The following is an 18,232-nucleotide window of genomic DNA, read 5'->3' on the forward strand; positions in this document are numbered from 1 at the left end:
TCTGAATTGTTCTACTTTCAGTGTTAACAAAAGAGCAATGCCTTTAGTTAGCTTTATTCAAGAATGGTCTTTTTCATGCTCTTTCACAATTTTGTCATCTGTTAGATGACAGTAAGAGCTGTGCATGAACCAGTACAAATTAAGCAGCATTCATGTGTTTTCTCTTTTTAATAGCTTTTAAGAACACTGGCAGAAAAAGATGGAATCTCCAAGTTTTATTTTTCTTAGTATCTAATGGAAGAAGAATTCTAATTGTATGCTGTGCTAAACTGAAGTGAGAACTTGGCCATGATACTGAGTCATATCCTTCAGATCCAATGCATTTCATGGATTTTATTCAATACATTAAAAGCAGACTGTATGAGAGTGATTCCTAGAGGAGGTAGCAGACACTAGAAAAAACTAATCCCTAAGCTCCGTGTTAAAAGCTGCATGACTTATGTTTTTAAATGAACACCTGTGTCTGGAGTGTTCTGCAGTGAACTAAATTCTCTACTGTGGTAGTGATACCTAAAGTGACAGTTCTTTCAGATCCTCATTTCCTTTTCAGGGAACACAGGGAGAAGGCAGCCTACTACAGCAGTATTACAAGATACTTGATTTAGGTATTAGAAAGGCATTAGGGTGACCCATCCCATTGAGGAGTTATCGCTTGTCATGCACAGTGGCACTTTGTGATGCTTCAGGATACATGAGGTGTTGAGAAAGGGGGCTAAGGAAAGCTGAATCACCATTGATGTAGGTGCCTTGTTTTTCTTCAGAGGGGCACGTAACAAAGCTGGGTTTGGGGCTTCCTTTCTTTCCTTTCCTTCCTTCCTTTCCTTCCTTCCTTTCCTTTCCTTCCTTTCCTTCCTTTCCTTCCTTCTTTCTCCTTTCCTTTCCTTTCTTTCCTTTCCTTTCCTTTCCTTTCCTTTCCTTTCCTTTCCTTTCCTTTCCTTTCCTTTCCTTTCCTTTCCTTTCCTTTCCTTTCCTTTCCTTTCCTTTCCTTTCCTTTCCTTTCCTTTCCTTTCCTTTCCTTTCCTTTCCTTTCCTTTCCTTTCCTTTCCTTTCCTTTCCTTTCCTTTCCTTTCCTTTCCTTTCCTTTCCTTTCCTTTCCTTTCATTTCCTTTCCTTTCATTTCCTTTCCTTCTATTCTATTCTATTCTATTCTATTCTATTCTATTCTATTCTATTCTATTCTATTCTATTCATTTTTCTAGTTCTGCTTGGAGACCACAAAGGGCCCCTCTCTTGACGACCTCAAGATCACCAGTAGCTGCCAGTATTGCTTGAATACCATTGCAAAGTTCATCTTTCTCTGTCAAGACAAGGACAGAAAGTAATCCAGCTCCACATATAGGGACTTTGAGCTCCAAGAGATCTTTCCATACCCAAGAATATTGTTTAAGGACCGTTAGGCAAAAACATCTTCTCTCTCCTCAAAGTTACCCCTATTTACAGAAGATTTTTTAGCAGTCACAGAAACTGCAAAGAAGCCCTCACACCAAAGGCTGTTTCACTGGATAATTAGACAAATTCTAAAGTAGATTAAGTAAAATAAACACAGAATTATTTGTAAAAAATATATTAGAGAAAATAAACCTGGTTAAGTATCATCCCATCCAATTGCTTAAATTTAAAATACTTAGTCAAAGATTTGTGAAACTGAATCCCTCTAAAGAACCATATTACTTGCTAGAACAACTGTCAAATTGTCATTTTTTTAACCACTAAAGTATTAGGATAGACTCAAATTGCCTTTTCCTGCAGTGTACTGTATTTATAAGTAGTTTTCTTGGCTTTGGTATAAGTTCATCTAAGTTCATAATGCACAGACATTTTCAGATGTCATTGCCTCTAGGTCTAATTATCCCAAGTCGATTCCTTCTTCAGATTTTCAGCAAGGAATACATTAGATTTAGGGTTGGGTTTTATTCTTTTTTTACCAAATATTCTTTGCAACAGATGTTTAATTAAAGGCTGCTAGACAATTTAAATTTCTTAGAAGAATACAAATAAAAGCTGTTAATGAAGTAAATATCTGTTTAATTTACAAACATCAGTAGCATTACTGATATCAGTCCAAATATGACAAAGCACACTGCATTACACATGTACATCTAACTCTTTTGTAAAAAAAATAATAAAATAAAATTGAAAAAACATCTGCATTTTACAGGGTACCCTGGGTTTTACTGAAAGAAGAACACAACCCACTATTGATTACCAGTTCTACATCATAATTTAGCAGCAACATGTTAACATGGGGAACATTAGGGCAGTAAAGTAGTTTTTTTTATTTGGGGAAAATCACAGTTTTTGATAGCACAGCCTTTTTTTCTTTTTTATAAAAAAGGTAAAGAGCTCCATGGGAATATTAATTTATAAAGATCTATCTTCTAATGGAATTTTCTACACGCCATCTTATTTTCTGTCAGTACTGTATATAGGGTAAATTAACTTCTCTACAATTGCCATCTAGTGTAAAGACATTTTCTGTAATATATTACAGGTTCTTGGAAGGTGTCCTGAATATCAGCTATACGTGAAACCGCAAATTGTCACCACTTTCTATTCAGTGACACCAAGTGGTCAGATTCTAAGGAAAAGTAAAAGGGAATGGAAAGGAAAAAACAGACTGAAAACATTTACCCCAACACGACATGCTACGTTAGTTCTATTGCAAAAAAATCCTGATTTTTAAGTCCTTTAAAAAAATTACAAAAATACTGGGACAAATATAAATTAATATATATTAAAGCATTGAAAAACAGTAAAAGGGATGGCCTAAAAGGATTAAGTACAATGTACTTTGATACAATAAATATTTCTCAATGAAACCCAATACTGTATAGAGTTGTTTAGAACTCATAGAAACAGAAATCCATATTATTACTAATTTATCCATCAATAATCTATTTTATCATCCCCAGAACATTTATATTACAAAAAATTAATACTGTAAAAGGGAAGATAAACATTTTTTTATGCTTCTTTTGCTAACATGCTGACATAAAAGTACACATCATCAGGAGATTTCAGGATTATAGTATATTCTTGTATCTCCTATTTCCCATTCATTAAATGAGACCCCATCTTCTCAAGATGCTTAATAATTCCAAAAGACAAAATGTGTTCAAACAATTGTTATTTCTGCATAATCTGATTCTTTTTGCTCATAAAGCTTCCTCATCCATAGGTAAGTGATTGGAATGGTCTGTCAAGACAATAAAATAGACTGATACGAAAGTGAAAAAAACAAGCCTCGTGTTCTGGTCAGTATTTCATCTCTGAGCTGTTAAGTTGAAAGTCACATATGTATAGTGTCAGTGTATCTTCAGCATGTTATAAAGAAGAATCCTTGTTAAAAGCAGTTAAAGTTTCCCATTTCTGCTGCAATGTTACCAGGTCTTTTTTTTTTTTCTTCAAAGCTCCTCTTGGGTATGAGAAGTCTCAGTTCAAGCACTTGAATCTTTTTTTCAATGAAGAAAAAGTCTTTATTCTCATAATAAAAATAAGTCTGTTCTGTATTTTACAATATATTTCAAATATTTCCACTATGAAGCATTAATTAGTCCGACACGGTCAATAAGTATACAACATTTTCAAAAGACAAGTGTGACAGGGACACTTAGGAGGGACAATTTGTACAGCCACACTTCACCACTTTTTCAACCTCGTCTACAAACGATGACCCGTCAGTGCATTCGAAGGAGTATTTCCGCCTCTTGCTCCGCAGTGGCCCGCAGCACTGCCCGGCTGAGCACCCGCCTTTACATTCTAGTCTCGATACCTTCTTGGTCGTCTGGCACGCAGCATACCCTTGCTGCTTTTGGTAGTAATCTCGGACTCGTTCCCCTCGACAAGAGATTTCTGTGGGAAACAATGTTTAAAATAAGAGATACAATTTTGAGACGCAGGTCAAAGAATGTGTAACACAGGAAGATGCTGTGTTACTATTTGCAGTTGGGATTGGTATTTTAAAGCCCGACTGAGACTGCGTATTGGAAACCAGTGGTTCTTCCAAACATAATGTGATTAATGCTGGGTTTCATTCCCTATACCTCCTATTTTCGGTAAAGCTTATATTATGTATATGTAAACCATAAATACGAAGCTATTACAATGACAAGAAAATTGGAAGCTTAAATCTTTTCCTCTTTTATAAAAATACACATCTTCTGTTGCTACATTGCTTGCAGCTGGTTCTGTTTACCATAGGGAAATGTTTCAGAGAGCATGCAATTTAATTTATTAGACCTGGAGTTTAATATTATTCTAACTCTTATTTAATATAAGTTACATTCCGCTAACTTCATAAATTACTGAGGTATAAAGGCAGCTAAAAATGAGACATCTGTTAAAAGTTCTACAACCATATTCTTCTATTCACATCTATGTACAATACAAAATAAATGCCATCTGGGGTAAGGGGGAAAAAGGGAGAGGGAGAGCTTTGATAGACAAAGGAAAAAGAAAAAGGTAGGGGGAAAAGTCATCCTGTTTTCATCCATCTCACCTGCATAATTCGCTGTGATAAATCAGTTGAAGCTGAGAGGTCAAAAGTAGAGTTTGTGATAAAACTAGGAGCAGAATCATTGGATTTGGCTTCTCAGTTGCAGAAGGTAGAGAAACAATAAATACAGAAAGATACAGCAGGTAAAAGGTAATAGTTAAATATAGTAAAAATGTGTTTCTGAATAAAGGCAAAAAAAAGAAGAAATGTTTTCACAGCAAAACGTTTGATGAAAAAATCCTCAAAATGCAAACAAATTCATGGAAAAGGCTTGGTTTTTCTCTCATCAAGATAAATTCTTATGGTAGAAAAAAAAGCAACAAATGTGTTTGTTGTGGAAAAAAAAAATTGGTCATGTTTTTGGTTGTTCATGTGTTTGGCTGTTCATGTTTTACTAAAAAAGCCTATTTTCTAAGACCACAACAACATGAATGACTTTTTTTTTACCTTTATCACAACTGTCCCCCGTGTATCCGCTGCCACATTCGCAATATGGTTTCCCAAGTCCTGAAAGCCTACATTTGCCATGTTTACACCTGATGGATTGGCAGGGGTTAAGCAGCATTTCCTCTTCATCACAGAGGACTCCCCCATGTCCCTGCAGGCATTTACAACTGTATGAAAATGCATTGATCGGCAAGCAGGTACCATGCACACATCTACAGGGGAAACAAGCCCAAGAGAATAAAAATAAATTATTCATCAAAGTTCAGGCTAAGCAACATTAACTACAAATACTTTGGACTGTACTTAGAAGAAATTGCTTTTGTTTCTAATGGACTTTTTCAGTGAGATGCAGTGAAGTGGTTTATAATTGGTATGCAGGTTTACACAAAACAAGCTGCAGCAGAATTCCCTCTCACCAGAAAATAGCCACTGTAGATGTGTTATGGAAAAAATTTACAGGCCACAGTTATTAAAAACAACATTTCCTGTCTACCTAAATTTTCAGCATGCTTTTGAGAAGAACACAGCAAAATCAAGCCAAAGAAAAAAGAAACTCACCTGAAATTCTGGTTCGTGTATAATTTAAAAGAAACTCCATATTGTCACTCATGAAATATGGGGCTCCCAGCACAAAGACAGGTCAGGCACTTCCTAAGAGAAACTATTCTGACCCGAGCAATTCGAGCAAGTTTCGAGTTGAACATGTGTTTTCCCTTCAAATATATTAGTCTGTGTTGCCAACTGCAAGTAGCAGGGTCTTGTAATGTTTGAAGCAGTTCTGTGCTTCACTGCAAGGCAACAGCACTCCCCAGAATTCATACCAAACCTTACACTAGGTGAGGCTGTGCATTGTCAAGTCTCACCCAAAGTAATTAAAGCAGCTAATTTCCCAGCTGAGCTTTGATAAACATTTGGGGCAGGCTCAAATCTTGTTAATACAAAAAAGATCGTGAGTTAATCTGCATCTGCTAAGTTTTGATGTACAGTAGTGTGGGAACACACAGCTGGTCTTACTTCTCTTGGAGAGAGAGGTGGTGTTTCCCAAAAAGAGGATGCTTAATTATCTGTTCCTAGCTGTAAGCTGAACATCAGGGTATTTCATCTTCTGAAACCATCACCAATGACTTGGAATAAAATTACTTCCCTTTCCACATTTGGCAGCACAGGATCAATAACTTCCTTCCAAAAATATTGTTATTCTCTTTACCTGTTGCTTCCATAGACAAAATTTCTATTTAAATACTGTTTCCTAGGGAGATCACAGTGAAAATTCCTCTGTGGGGAGGAATGCAATCCTAAAATACAAGTCACCCTTCCTGATGTTTCTGCTCTCTAATGTTTTTCCTCTCTGTAATGTACAACTCTTGAACTCACAATCTCCTTAGTATGTTATCACGGCCACCTTAATAAATGAAAAAATTGAGATTAAAAAATATAAAAATCCCATTTGATCTAAAATAAAATAATTAACTTCAATTTGAAGATAGCAAAAATTCATCTAAAATTGCATGTCATCTTAAATGAAGAATTCTATTAAGATGCAATATCTCATTTTGAAAAGAGCAACATCTCATTTTGAAATTTTTAGGATAACATAATCAATCTGGGATTAAAACCTGCAAATATAAAACTAATAGGTTAAGCACCTCCTACTTCTCTATTAGTCTGTATTTTGAAGCAACTACATTCTCTACAAAAATTAAAAATTGCTCCTGTGGTTGAAGCCTGATATTTCAAAACTGTTATTTAGCAATTCAAAATTGAAGGCTTAGACAGTATATGGGGCAGATGGCTTTGTTTATTTTTCATTGTGTTTAGCATCTGATGTTTTCACCATTTATAAAACATCCACTTTTAGGACATCTGATCTACAAAGTTACTCAGCTGGCACTGACATCCTGCTATACTCTATACAGGCTTTAGATATCAAAGCAATCTGTGTCAAGATCTTTGGTAACATTTTGCTTTGACTTAGAAGATGATTAAATTTTAGCTAATGCCAACTCTCATACTTTTGTTTCCACCTGCTCTTTCATCTTCAGACTGTACTGAAAGGAACATCAAGCTAAGTGCAAACTCTCGGGCACAGTTTCATCTCATCTAATTTTAGGTACCTGTGTCAGGCACTCAAGTTGGATGTATAATTGCCATAAGCTCCAGACACAGTCAGTCATGAGGAGAAATGAGCTTATCTAGAGGATGATTACACAACCTGAGGTCTTATTCATTCTTTTGAAATGTGCTTATTCCTTTACTGACTAGAGAACAAACTTTGGTCACTATATTTTGAATTCAAGCACCTAGATGTAGGTAAAGTAAATGTGTCCTAAGCCTTTTCATGATGTACATCTCAAAAAGATCACCTACATTTTTGAAACAGAGATCACAGTGACAATTCTGTTGCTCAGATAAAGCAGAATGTCAAAATGTATTAGATGGATAAAATGCATCTATTCAATAGACAATTTAGAGATAAATCAAGAATGAGATTCCCCAGGAAGTAAAGAAGAACGAAGCCCTCCTCTACTCCAAATTAAAAAATTTGGTTTGGCTTTCTCTCTTAAAAGCTCACAGCACTGTATACAGCTGAAACAAATCCAATACTTTAAAGAACAAACAAAATATTAACACTGTGCTCACTTACTTCTGTCTTTGATACTGCCTACATCTGATACTGATAACTTCATAATTTGCTGCAAAAAAAGCACTCAGTTTGGGTGATAATGTGCACACTTATAAGAAACAATGAAGAATCTAATATTTCAAGGACAGTTTAAAGAAATTCTCTGGCTTTTCTGATAGTAGAACTGATGGATACAGTTTGATGCTATTTTTTAATCCTGAAGTATTGAAATATAAAGTAATATTTGCATTTTATAACATGCTGTGACTTCCTTTCTTTAAAGTTACTGTGAAAGAGGACAGCCTAAAAAATGGACCAATAAAAAATTAAATGCTATAATGGTATCCTTCAAAATCTGACTGGTCTAGCTCTGGGAAGAGTTCAAAACTTTAAAGGTACTGAAAGAATCTATAACCAATATAAATAAAACTGTGTTGCAAAGCATGCTAACTGCTGTATAAAACTTTAAAGGGTCAGACTCTCCACACACTATGTGAAAAGATGATTCAAACATCATTTTATATGGGAATTGAAAATCATCTTATTAGAATCTCTTAGAAAATTTAGGCCACTGGTCCTTAAAAGTCAAAGAGTACATAGGCAAATGCTGCACTGAAAAAGCAGCAGCCAAAAGACCTAAGCAGGCTTGCTTTAAAAGAAAAAAAAAAAAAGGAAAAAAAAACCCAAAAGGTTTGCCAAGCTGTAATAAGGACAGTGGTAAGGACAGACAGAATGGTATCTTGTTGCCCAAGATCAGTAAATACAAAATAACTTTGGACTTCTGAAGTTTCTGATCTTCTTGTGCTGGGAGTCCATGAATCTGTCTCTACAGTAAATTTGAAAGATGAAAATGCAGAGATATCAATACTGTCATACACACAATTGTACCTAACTTTTTCTATCTCCACACATTTATATCCAAGAATCTTTCTATAGACATATATAAATATGTAAACTAAAATTTTCTGCTCAAATCAGTAAATAGAATTACCACACTCAAACAGAAGTTCACCACAAAGATTGAAATCTATTTTCCTCCTAAAACCTGGGTACTATGAAAATATAAAATATTAGGTATGTCCACTGTATCATTTTTCAAAAACACAGTAGAGAATATTATTATTATTAATATTAATAATAATAATGTGATTATTACCTCATTCTTTACAACTGAAAATAAGAAAATAGGGTTTTCTTCCATTTGCAACTACTTCAAAATTATTTTTGTGCCAAGGGTCATACCCACAGTTGCATCAGTGCATCTCGTTACAAAAGAAGCCCATACAGAAGTATGCAAGAGCACCTCCCAGGCTTTAGGCAGAACTTCAGTGAGATGTGTGAATCTGCTCCCCTGAACTGGGGCCTTTCCCTCATTACGTTTATGGAAAGAATATATGCTAAAACCTGGATGCTGTTTTCACTTTTACATGTCCAGGTTATGATGCTTCTTGCAAGTGTGAACTTTTATGAAAAAAAACATAACAGGAGACATATGTGCATATTATACTACTGCTTTTTCTTGAGGAAGGACATACTTATTTCCGAGACACGGGTCGTTAGTTTGTTGATCACAGAGTGGTCCGGTCCATCCTCCTTCGCACTCACAGGAGAAGCCTGACTGGCTGGTAGCATGGCATGTGCCATGCACACAAACCTTCTTATGACAAGGCTCACAACCTGGCAGAATTCCCACTTGCAGGGGCACATTTCTGAAGTCCTGGAGTTCACTGTTGATATACAGATTACGTATGCAACCATGGAAGCTCGTGCCGTTCTGCCCTGGCGACTGGCGCAAAGCTGCTATGTTATTTTTCACAGGCATGCCTAGGAAATTAATAATAGCAAATAATCAGTGTAATAGTCATACAATTTTCGATACCATTTTCTCAATTTTAAAAAAACTTTTAAAGGACTGTTTCTTCTAAATTAATTATTCTTAGCTATTCAAACTAGAACCAAATTCCAAACAATTTGGAAATTGTCCTGGTTGTCAGGCATGTGTGTAAACCAGCTCTAAACCTGTAAGTCTCTAAGTCATGCTTAAGAGATGAATATAAGACTTCACCAGAAAGGAAGCTCAGAGCTGTGAAAAGGTCAGCTTTGCCTGGTTTTGACCTAGTGCATTTAAGTCCAGGATAGCACACAGTTTCTGAATCCCAGAAAAACAAAGGTTGTTGAAATTTAGCAGCTGATATGTAATTTTTTTATAAGCTAAGATACTCAAATCCAGAAGAATTTAGTAGGACCAGCTCATCAAAATGGAGCTAGCATACACATTTCAAATGTGAGGTTTTGCTATGGAAAATTTCTTGGAAAGGATAGTTTAATAGGTTGAGGTTCCAAAACTAAAAATACTTTTGTTTAGCATGTCTCAAAAGCAGACTAATAAAATAAAACTAAAAGCCATTCATAGGTTGCCATTACAGTCTAAAACAATCAATAATAAAAATAATTCAGTATCCAACTACTATGTGTATACTTTTTAGATAATGCAAATGTCCCCAGTGTTGACCATTTTCAGAGTAATTCCTCTGTTACAGTCTATAGTTATAGGTGTAATTAGAGCAGTAGGTGTATGTGATGCACTTATCCTGTTACAATCATTCGAGAATAATTCATAAAGAAAATTACTATAAAACTTTCTCTTGTAAAAAATAGAAGTTCTTCTACTCCTACCCCCTGCTTTTTGTTTTCTTTTAACTTATTGCCAACATATTAGTCTATACAAGATAGTCCTTAAGATAATGCTTTCTAATAATGAATACACAAATGCCCAAATGAGTCCTGAGATTCACAAGTAAAGGAAATCAAAGTGCACTGAGCATTAAAAAGGATCTGTTTACCTGAAAAGAAATATTCTTATTACCTGCATAGGTTTATTCCTAGACAAAATCAACAATTTTCATTCTGGTATTTAAATAATGACAAGAAAGCAGCAATGTTCTGCATAGTTCCTCCTTAACCATATAAACTGGTTCTAGTAACTTTCTATATTCTTCTAATAACTTTCCATACTACTCTGAACAGTTAAGAGTCATGCAGAAATACTGTGTAACATAAGGAAGTAGACCGGCCTTTCATTTAGAGATTATTGTAATTTCAGTTGTGCTAGGTTTCAGTGATTAAAGAAATGAACAATATTGTATCCATACTGTTAAAGAGCCTAATCTTCTTTGATCTTATCAGTTAAGTAAGTGTATGGGGTTTGTGTGGCCAGGCTTCTCTGAGAAGCTGCCAGAAGTGTCCACTGTGTCCAAGAGAGCCAATGCCAGCTGGCTCCAGGATGGACCTGTCAAGTCTGCCTAGGCCAAGACAGTCAGTGATGGTAGCAACAGCTATGTGATAACATATCTATAAAGGGAAAAAACCCAGAAGAGAAATTGTATAGATGTGACCAGAGAGGAGTGAGAATATTTGGGGACCAGCTCTGCAGATGCTGAGGTCAGTGAAGCAGGAGGGGGAGGAGGTTCTCCAGGTACTGGAGCAGAGATTCCAATGCAGCCCATGGTGAGGCAGCTGTGCCCCTGCAGCCCATGGATGTTCACAGGGGAGCAGAGATCCACCTGCAGCCCATGGAGGAGACCATGCTGGAGCAGATGGATGCTTGAGAGAAGACTGTGACTCCATGGGAAGCCTGTGCTGGAGCAGGCTTCTGGCAGGACCTGCGGAGAAAGGAGCCCCCACTGGAGCAGGTTTTCCTTGGACTTGTGACCCTGTGGGGACCCATGCTGGAGCAGCCTGCTCCTGAAGAACTGCACCCCATGGGAAACAAGGGAGCCATGCAGGAGCTGTTTGTGGAGAACTGTCTCCCAGGGGAGGGACCCCACACTGGAAGAGGGGAAGGACTCCTTTCTCTGAGGTGGAAGCAATGGCAGAAATAATGTGATGAACAGACCATAACCCATATTCCTCATGTGCCTGCGTTGCTTGTAGGAAGGAGATAGAGAACTGGGTGGGGGAAAGTTAAGCCTGAGAAGGAGGGAAGGGCTGGGGGAAGGTGTCTTTAAGAAATGTTTTACCTCTCCTTATCCTCCTGTGATTTGGACTGGTAATACATTAAATTAATTTCTTCAAGTTGAGTCTGTTTTGCCACATCAGTAATCAGTGAGAGTTCTCTCCTTGTCTGCATCTCAACTTACGAACTTTCATCTTGTCCAGTTGAGGAGGGGGGTGATAGAGTAGCTTTGGTGGGCACCTGGCACCCAGGCAGGGTCAAACTCTAAAATAGGCTTTGAACTATTATATTAAAGGACTCAGCCTGCAAACAATCATGAGTTTTCATCTCCTCACATCTACTTGCCATATTCTCAAACCAGGGACAAGGCAGAGTCATCAAGGCCTCTTCACCCTGTTGTCTCCCTTGAAAGCCACACTCAGCTAATGTTCATAGAAAATGTTTGAGGTATCTCAGCAGAATAGATGCACTGAAGTTAATTTTTGTAAAAATATAAGGTGTATAAAACTAAGCACACCAATGCAATGCCAAACTAGATATTATACTTGAAAGCATCAGGAAACTTAGATTTCTGGGAACCATATAAGAACGTATGTATGATACCAAGCAATAGGTGGTATATCACACATGATTCAGAATTTTTTGTCTATTTTCTCTAATAAGGGAGAGATTTGGAAACACAATGCAAACATAGGCACAAGCTTTCAGCCTATACACTTTTGCTTCTTCTAGCAAGATACCAAATGTCAGAAGGCCAAAGTGTGTGTAAAACCTGCTTATATTCTTTAGCAATATTTCTGGCAAGGTAAGAGAGTAGTTCCCACCCCCTTTTAAGCTTTTGGACACTGAACCTGATTACAGGTAAATTACTGTTCAAGGAGGTAAATGGTAGGAATCTCTCTTAAATAAGTCACATAGTAAAACTGTCGAAACAAGTATCTAATTCTAGAAGCTGCCAGAACAGAGCAGGCACAAATGAGAAGCAGCTGATACTCTACCTGCCTCAGAAATAGGGACATCCATGAAAGAAGGTGCCACTCTCAACTAGTAAAATATGCTCTAATTTCCAAGAGAAGAATGTGAAGTATCAGTGATGTCTGTGACTTCTTTGAAGAATTTTTGAGAAGAAACAGATTGTCCCTTAAGAATTCTTGTACAAGCCATGCACTTTCTATATGATTTACTAAAATTCGTTACAGAAAAACTGAAAAATAACAAGCATGTGTATTCTGACCACACAAATGAGCCATACACGTGGGAAAGGCAAAAAAAATCCCAAAAGGTATAGATCAATTAGCTCACTTTTGGTAAAAATAATATTGAATTACCCCTTTTAAACCAAGCTACATATTGAGACCCAAGAGTAACATTAAAAAAAAAAAAAAACAAAAAAAGGGGGAAGGCAGGGACAGAGGGAATAAGAGAGAATGAAAGCATACACTGTACAAGGGCTTGCTGTTAAGTCTGAATTTCAGCCTGCCAACTGAGGTGATGCTTATCAGAAATGCCATTTTAGCAGGAAAGTGGTAAGAGTAAGTGTAAGCTACATGATGATTTAGGTGTCAAACTAAGACTTTGGCAAAGATAAAAATACTGCATAAAAACCTAGTGAGAATTTAAATTCTTAACTGATGAAAATGCGTAATCAAATTCCCTAAAAAAATCCAGATACAGTTGGATAAGAAAAAAAATCATTGAATCCCAAAAAGATGGGTGATATAAAGACACAAGAATGAAAATTACCCATTTTAAGATTTTTAAAAATCATAAACAGATAAATTGGATAAATAGGAAAGATTAAGAGCTGAATGTCAACCTACTGGGTTTTTTTCCTTTATTTTGTTACAATGTGCTTCTATGATTGGTTTTCATTATTTTTTGGATCAACATTTTCTATGACAACGGAAATAATTGCCTGTTTGGAGCCTGAATGTGAAGAATTATAATAGAATAAACACGAGAGGAACATGCACTAGAATGCAAAAGACTGCTGCTCTTAAGTATCAAACCAGTAAGAGAAAAGATTATTTCCAAAAGTTTTTCTTCTGATCCTTGAAGATGCAGATTAGTATGGTTCTCCTAATGGAGCACAGATCTGCAGGGTGAAGAAGCAAGGAAGAGAACCATATGTCACAAATCAGCATCACAGTGGTAAGAATGTGCCCAGAATAAATGTTTACAGTTGGCAGTCTGGCCTCATTTCATCAAAAGGTGCTCGTAACAGACAGGAGGATTATGGTTCTGCACTAAGCTCAGCTTTCAAGTAGTACAATTGGCCTCAGCAGTCATTAAACAAAATGATGTTGACAATACAAGTAAGCAAGCACACACTGTCCTATCAGAGTCTAGGAGCCCTTATCCCAAATGTGGCATAGGACACTAAGTAAACAGAAGTGATACACAGGAAAAAATGCAATTTGCTTCTACAAGGCAATCCTCCTTTGAAGGCATCAGTACATCACACAAATGTACTACTGATGGCACAGTTTTTTGCAAGGAGGCAAGATGCTTAAGTCTAAAAAGTTATTTTCAGGCATAAAAGAATTAGGCAAAATGAAAAAGAAAGTACATATGTTTTTAACAGAACAGATCAGAAGGAAAATCCTTACATGCCTGTTGTAAGAGTATAAGGTTAAATTAAGTAGAATATTTTCATGTTCTACTATATGTAGCATTTAAAAAGTGTTTAAAAACCAGGCGGAATCTCTGAACCCTAAGAACTTAGACTTGTTACCAAGAAAGGAGGCACTAAGTGTTGGCTGAATTTTCTGACTTTTACCTAGACTGCACAGGCCCATAGAAATCCAGCAGGAACTGCTAGTGTTTGAACAATGTGCTTGTACTCATAGTTCTACCAAGTAAATGGCATCAAATGATCAAAATGTTTCAAATACTTTAGCTGCTCAAATTAAACAAACAATTAAATAAACAATCCTTTTTTTTTTTTTTTTTTTTTTTTTTTTTTTTTTTTTTTTTTTTTTCCTCAAAACAAACAAAACCCAAGCCCTGACACATACAGTGAGGCAACTGTCTGGGCATATTCTTACCTAGTGTCCTAACTCTTGTCAGCCCTAAGCAGTAAGATCTCCAGACACAAATTATACTGCATGGCTTTACACATTGCTACCATTTCCTGCAGATATCAGTACACGGAAATAGGAATGTAAAATGAGCAAAACTGAATGCTACCATTCTACACTTTCTGAATGGGCATTACTAAATCTTCATGCAGCTAAAAAATGTTAAGCACACTTCTTTGGTATAATAAAAGGCTAAATAACAGCAGAAAATTACAAAATTTTACAGTCATAAAAGATAAACATAAAAATGCAACCAATGTAGTTTGAGGACATATTATTTCTTAAAATTGAAGCTATTGACATTAACTGCCAAAGTTTCATCCTAAGGTGTTATGTCAATGAATGAGTCTATTTAAGAAACACAAGAATGTGTTTCTTAAAGCATGTCACCACAGTAAAGTATCTATAGTACCTCTAGTAAGAAGCAGTAAAATCCTCTTACCTCCTACATACAGCGGAGAATCAAAATTCAGAGTGGATTGCTTGGACAAATTGGTAATTGTCTTGGGGCTTCCTCCATCAATAGATAAAGATAGAATCTGATCCATAGCTAGCAGCTCCACAATGTGGAAATTGCCATCATTAATTGTTTCCACACTGCAAAATAAACATTAATAATAAACAGTTGATGGTCAGGTTAGAACAGTTTTTCTTTTTTCTCCTTTAAGAGTTCTATACAGTTTCAGAACAGAAGTTCTCTAGGAGTGCTTAGGAGTGCAAAGACATGCACATACGCTTAAAAGACAATACAATACAACATCCCTTCTTCTGGACTAACGATGACAGAGCTGGAGTACCTTTCTATAGAGACAGGCTGAGAGAGTTGGGGTTGTTCAGCCTGGAGAAGAGAATGCTCCGGCAAGAGCTTAAAGCAGCTTTTAAATATTGAAAGGGGGCTTATAAGAAATATGGAGAAAGACTTTCTACCTATAATAACAGGACACAGCCCAACTATTTTAAACTGAGAGAGGGTAGATATAGACCAGATAGAATCGATTAAGTAAAAGAAGTGACATAAAAAAACGTTCTTTAATATGAGGGTGGGTTAATATGAGACACTGGGACAAGTTGCCAGTGAATTTGTGGACCTGTTATTGGAAATGCTCAGGATCAGTTTAGATGGGGCTTTGTACAACTTAATTTAGTGGAAGCTGTCCCTGCCCATAACAAAGAAGATGGAACTAGGTGATTGTTTGAAGTGATTCTAATGTTACTTACAGATCATATTTGCATGCAAGTCTATGTATCCTACATTTTGCAGAGTATTGGGTTTACATTTCTTGCAAGTATGAAGGCCTGAGTCAACTCCAGTGATACATAAATCTATTTCATGGAACATGGACCTGCATCTAACTTTAGTCCTGCCAGACAAAACTGTATCATTGGTCCAGACAGCTCCACTGACACTTGCAATAAAGTTATTTGTTATCTTTATTGGGCATGGTTACTTAAGCATGTTTACCTTCTGGCTAGTACAGTGAACATAAATGTATTTTTTTTTCTCATCTACATATACCATTTCCTTCTGCTTACTAACAAGATATGAACTCACTAGTAGGAGAATGCCTGAAGGTTCTCAAGGTGAAAATGCTTGTTTCAAGCATGGGGCTTACCCTGCATAAGGACAAGCTTACTCATGCTGCTGGCACAAAAATGACTGCCAGTGCCTATCAGCCTCAATATCTATGTAGCAAGTGCTTAAGTGCAGGAACTACTCTGCACTTGAACACAGTTTAAATACATCAGAGAAGGAAGAATATCATTACTCAGTTCTGGGATGGAATATATCATTGTACTTGTATAACTTGTAGTCCATTTTCCACTGGAGAAATAGAGCTGAATATATGCATGCTATTATGGCTTGGCGGTCCCCGGGGGTCCGTCTGGCCCCCAGGGCAGCAGCCACCATAGGTGTCCGGGATAGCACTGTGCTGATGAGGCGCAGCCTGCCTGGGCCCCCCGGCTAGCTCCAAGCCACTGGCAACTTTAGCAAGCACTTGTGGAGGGATTTCAGCTCTCAGTGATTTCAGCTCTGTGCTCGCAAAGTGCCTCGGCAGACGCAGGGATGGAGAGAGGTGAAGGCTGTGTGGAGTTCTGCGGAGATGTCTTTATTGGCAGCTTCTGCAAAGGGTTCCAGTGACAGCTCTTCCGTCCGAACTGAGCAATGGTATGGGTTTATATAGGCTGTTGAGGGATCAGGATTTGTCCTATGGCTGAGGTCGAGGAGAATACAACCTATAGCGTTACAGAGAGATAACAGGGGTCTGATGTGCGGAAGAGGGGCAGCTCTGTTCCACTCATCATGACTCTGCATTTCTTATCTTAGGCTAGTGACCGCCAGGGAGGCCTTGCAGGGCCTCTGACTGCTACAGCATGCAAGGTGTGAGCTGTAGTCCAGAGACCAGGCATTAAAAGCATTCCCATTAAAGCCTTTATTTGTTTCAGGGCACCATCAAAAAGGTGAGCTTAATCCTTTGAAAAAAGTTATTTAAATGAACCAATTGTATGATAGCCTGAAATGGACAGTCATACAGTCAATTAGCTCTTCTCATTGAGAAAGCAGGATAGCTTAAAGGGATTAAGTTCCTAAATCTCAAGGCAAAAATCAAGCAAATTACCTTAAAACATCCTTAGTGATGTTTTAATTAACCTAACTGCTTTTGTCCTGGAACAGATCAGCAGCACACTTGGTTGTTCACAGCTGTGACACATTAAATAGCTTCTTAGCCATTTATTACCAGCTCTGTGAACAGCCTTTGCTCACTGTGGATCAAAGATCTGCATGGTAGCATGCATGCTTTACATAAACCCAGCTCTATCTGAGGGTGCAAACACAGGACAGAGCAGACACTGGCACAATAAACACTTTATGGGAGGGGGACTGCCAGTTTCCATGGGGGGAAAGGAAATGGTCAGGGCTTATCATTCCTAAAGAGAAAGATTTATTCAAGGTATCAAGAGGTTTTCTTGATCTGATCAAGCAATACAAAAGACGTTATAATTAAGTTTACTTAACACATTTCAATGAATCCAGGCAAAAAAATGTGCTAAAAAATCAAAGTACATATAACTTCTTGACTCTGGGAAGCAAGAAACCTGGATGTAGTGTTCTTGTTTCAAGGAAACTTTTTTTACAACTTCTAAACCTTTCAGTCAATATTATTTAGAAGAATAAAAGCAACATAGAAAATGCATTTTTAGAGCAAGGGGTCATTCCAGGGATATGCAAACCATAATGTGTAAAGGGAATGTGTCTCTGATAAGAGTGATTATTAGAAGCCTCTGGTTTAAACTGTTTCACTGGTAAAAATTTATTGCAGAAAGAGAAGCCCTCCTAGGTAAGGGTGGTTAAATTGAAGAGGAAATAAATTCAAGGCATATCTGCAATATTTCCTGCCAATGCACTTACATTACTTCTCACCCATTTCCCATTGGAGATATGAGAGCTGAATGCATAGATTGTAATGAAAAGCTGTAAGAAGAACTGATTTAAGGTTTCTGGTACTCTGTAGAAGAATAATGATCTAGGAAGAAATAGTCCCACATGTCCAATAAATATATGATGAAAACTAGTTTACAGAATGAAAAGATTTTTTTTGTTAACATTTAAAAATGGATGCCCAGACAGAACA

General features: G+C 37.0%; 1 protein-coding gene across 2 annotated transcripts in view; it reads right to left on the reverse strand.

The window, feature by feature from the left end:
* Positions 1–2,008: 2,008 nt before the first annotated feature.
* Positions 2,009–18,232, reverse strand: part of SLIT2 (slit guidance ligand 2) — a 261,234-nt gene continuing 245,010 nt past the window's right edge. For both annotated transcript variants that reach the window (XM_053975921.1, XM_053975920.1), the window contains 4 exons: positions 15,043–15,197; positions 9,101–9,389; positions 4,943–5,154; positions 2,009–3,852 (listed from right to left, as the gene is read on the reverse strand). In XM_053975921.1, the coding sequence (XP_053831896.1) occupies positions 3,611–3,852; positions 4,943–5,154; positions 9,101–9,389; positions 15,043–15,197 (898 nt within the window). In that variant the 3' untranslated portion in view covers positions 2,009–3,610. The remainder of the gene's footprint in view (positions 3,853–4,942; positions 5,155–9,100; positions 9,390–15,042; positions 15,198–18,232) is intronic.

Source organism: Vidua macroura, chromosome 4 (genome assembly GCF_024509145.1).
Source record: "Vidua macroura isolate BioBank_ID:100142 chromosome 4, ASM2450914v1, whole genome shotgun sequence".
In the NCBI taxonomy this organism is placed as follows: Eukaryota; Metazoa; Chordata; class Aves; order Passeriformes; family Viduidae; genus Vidua; species Vidua macroura.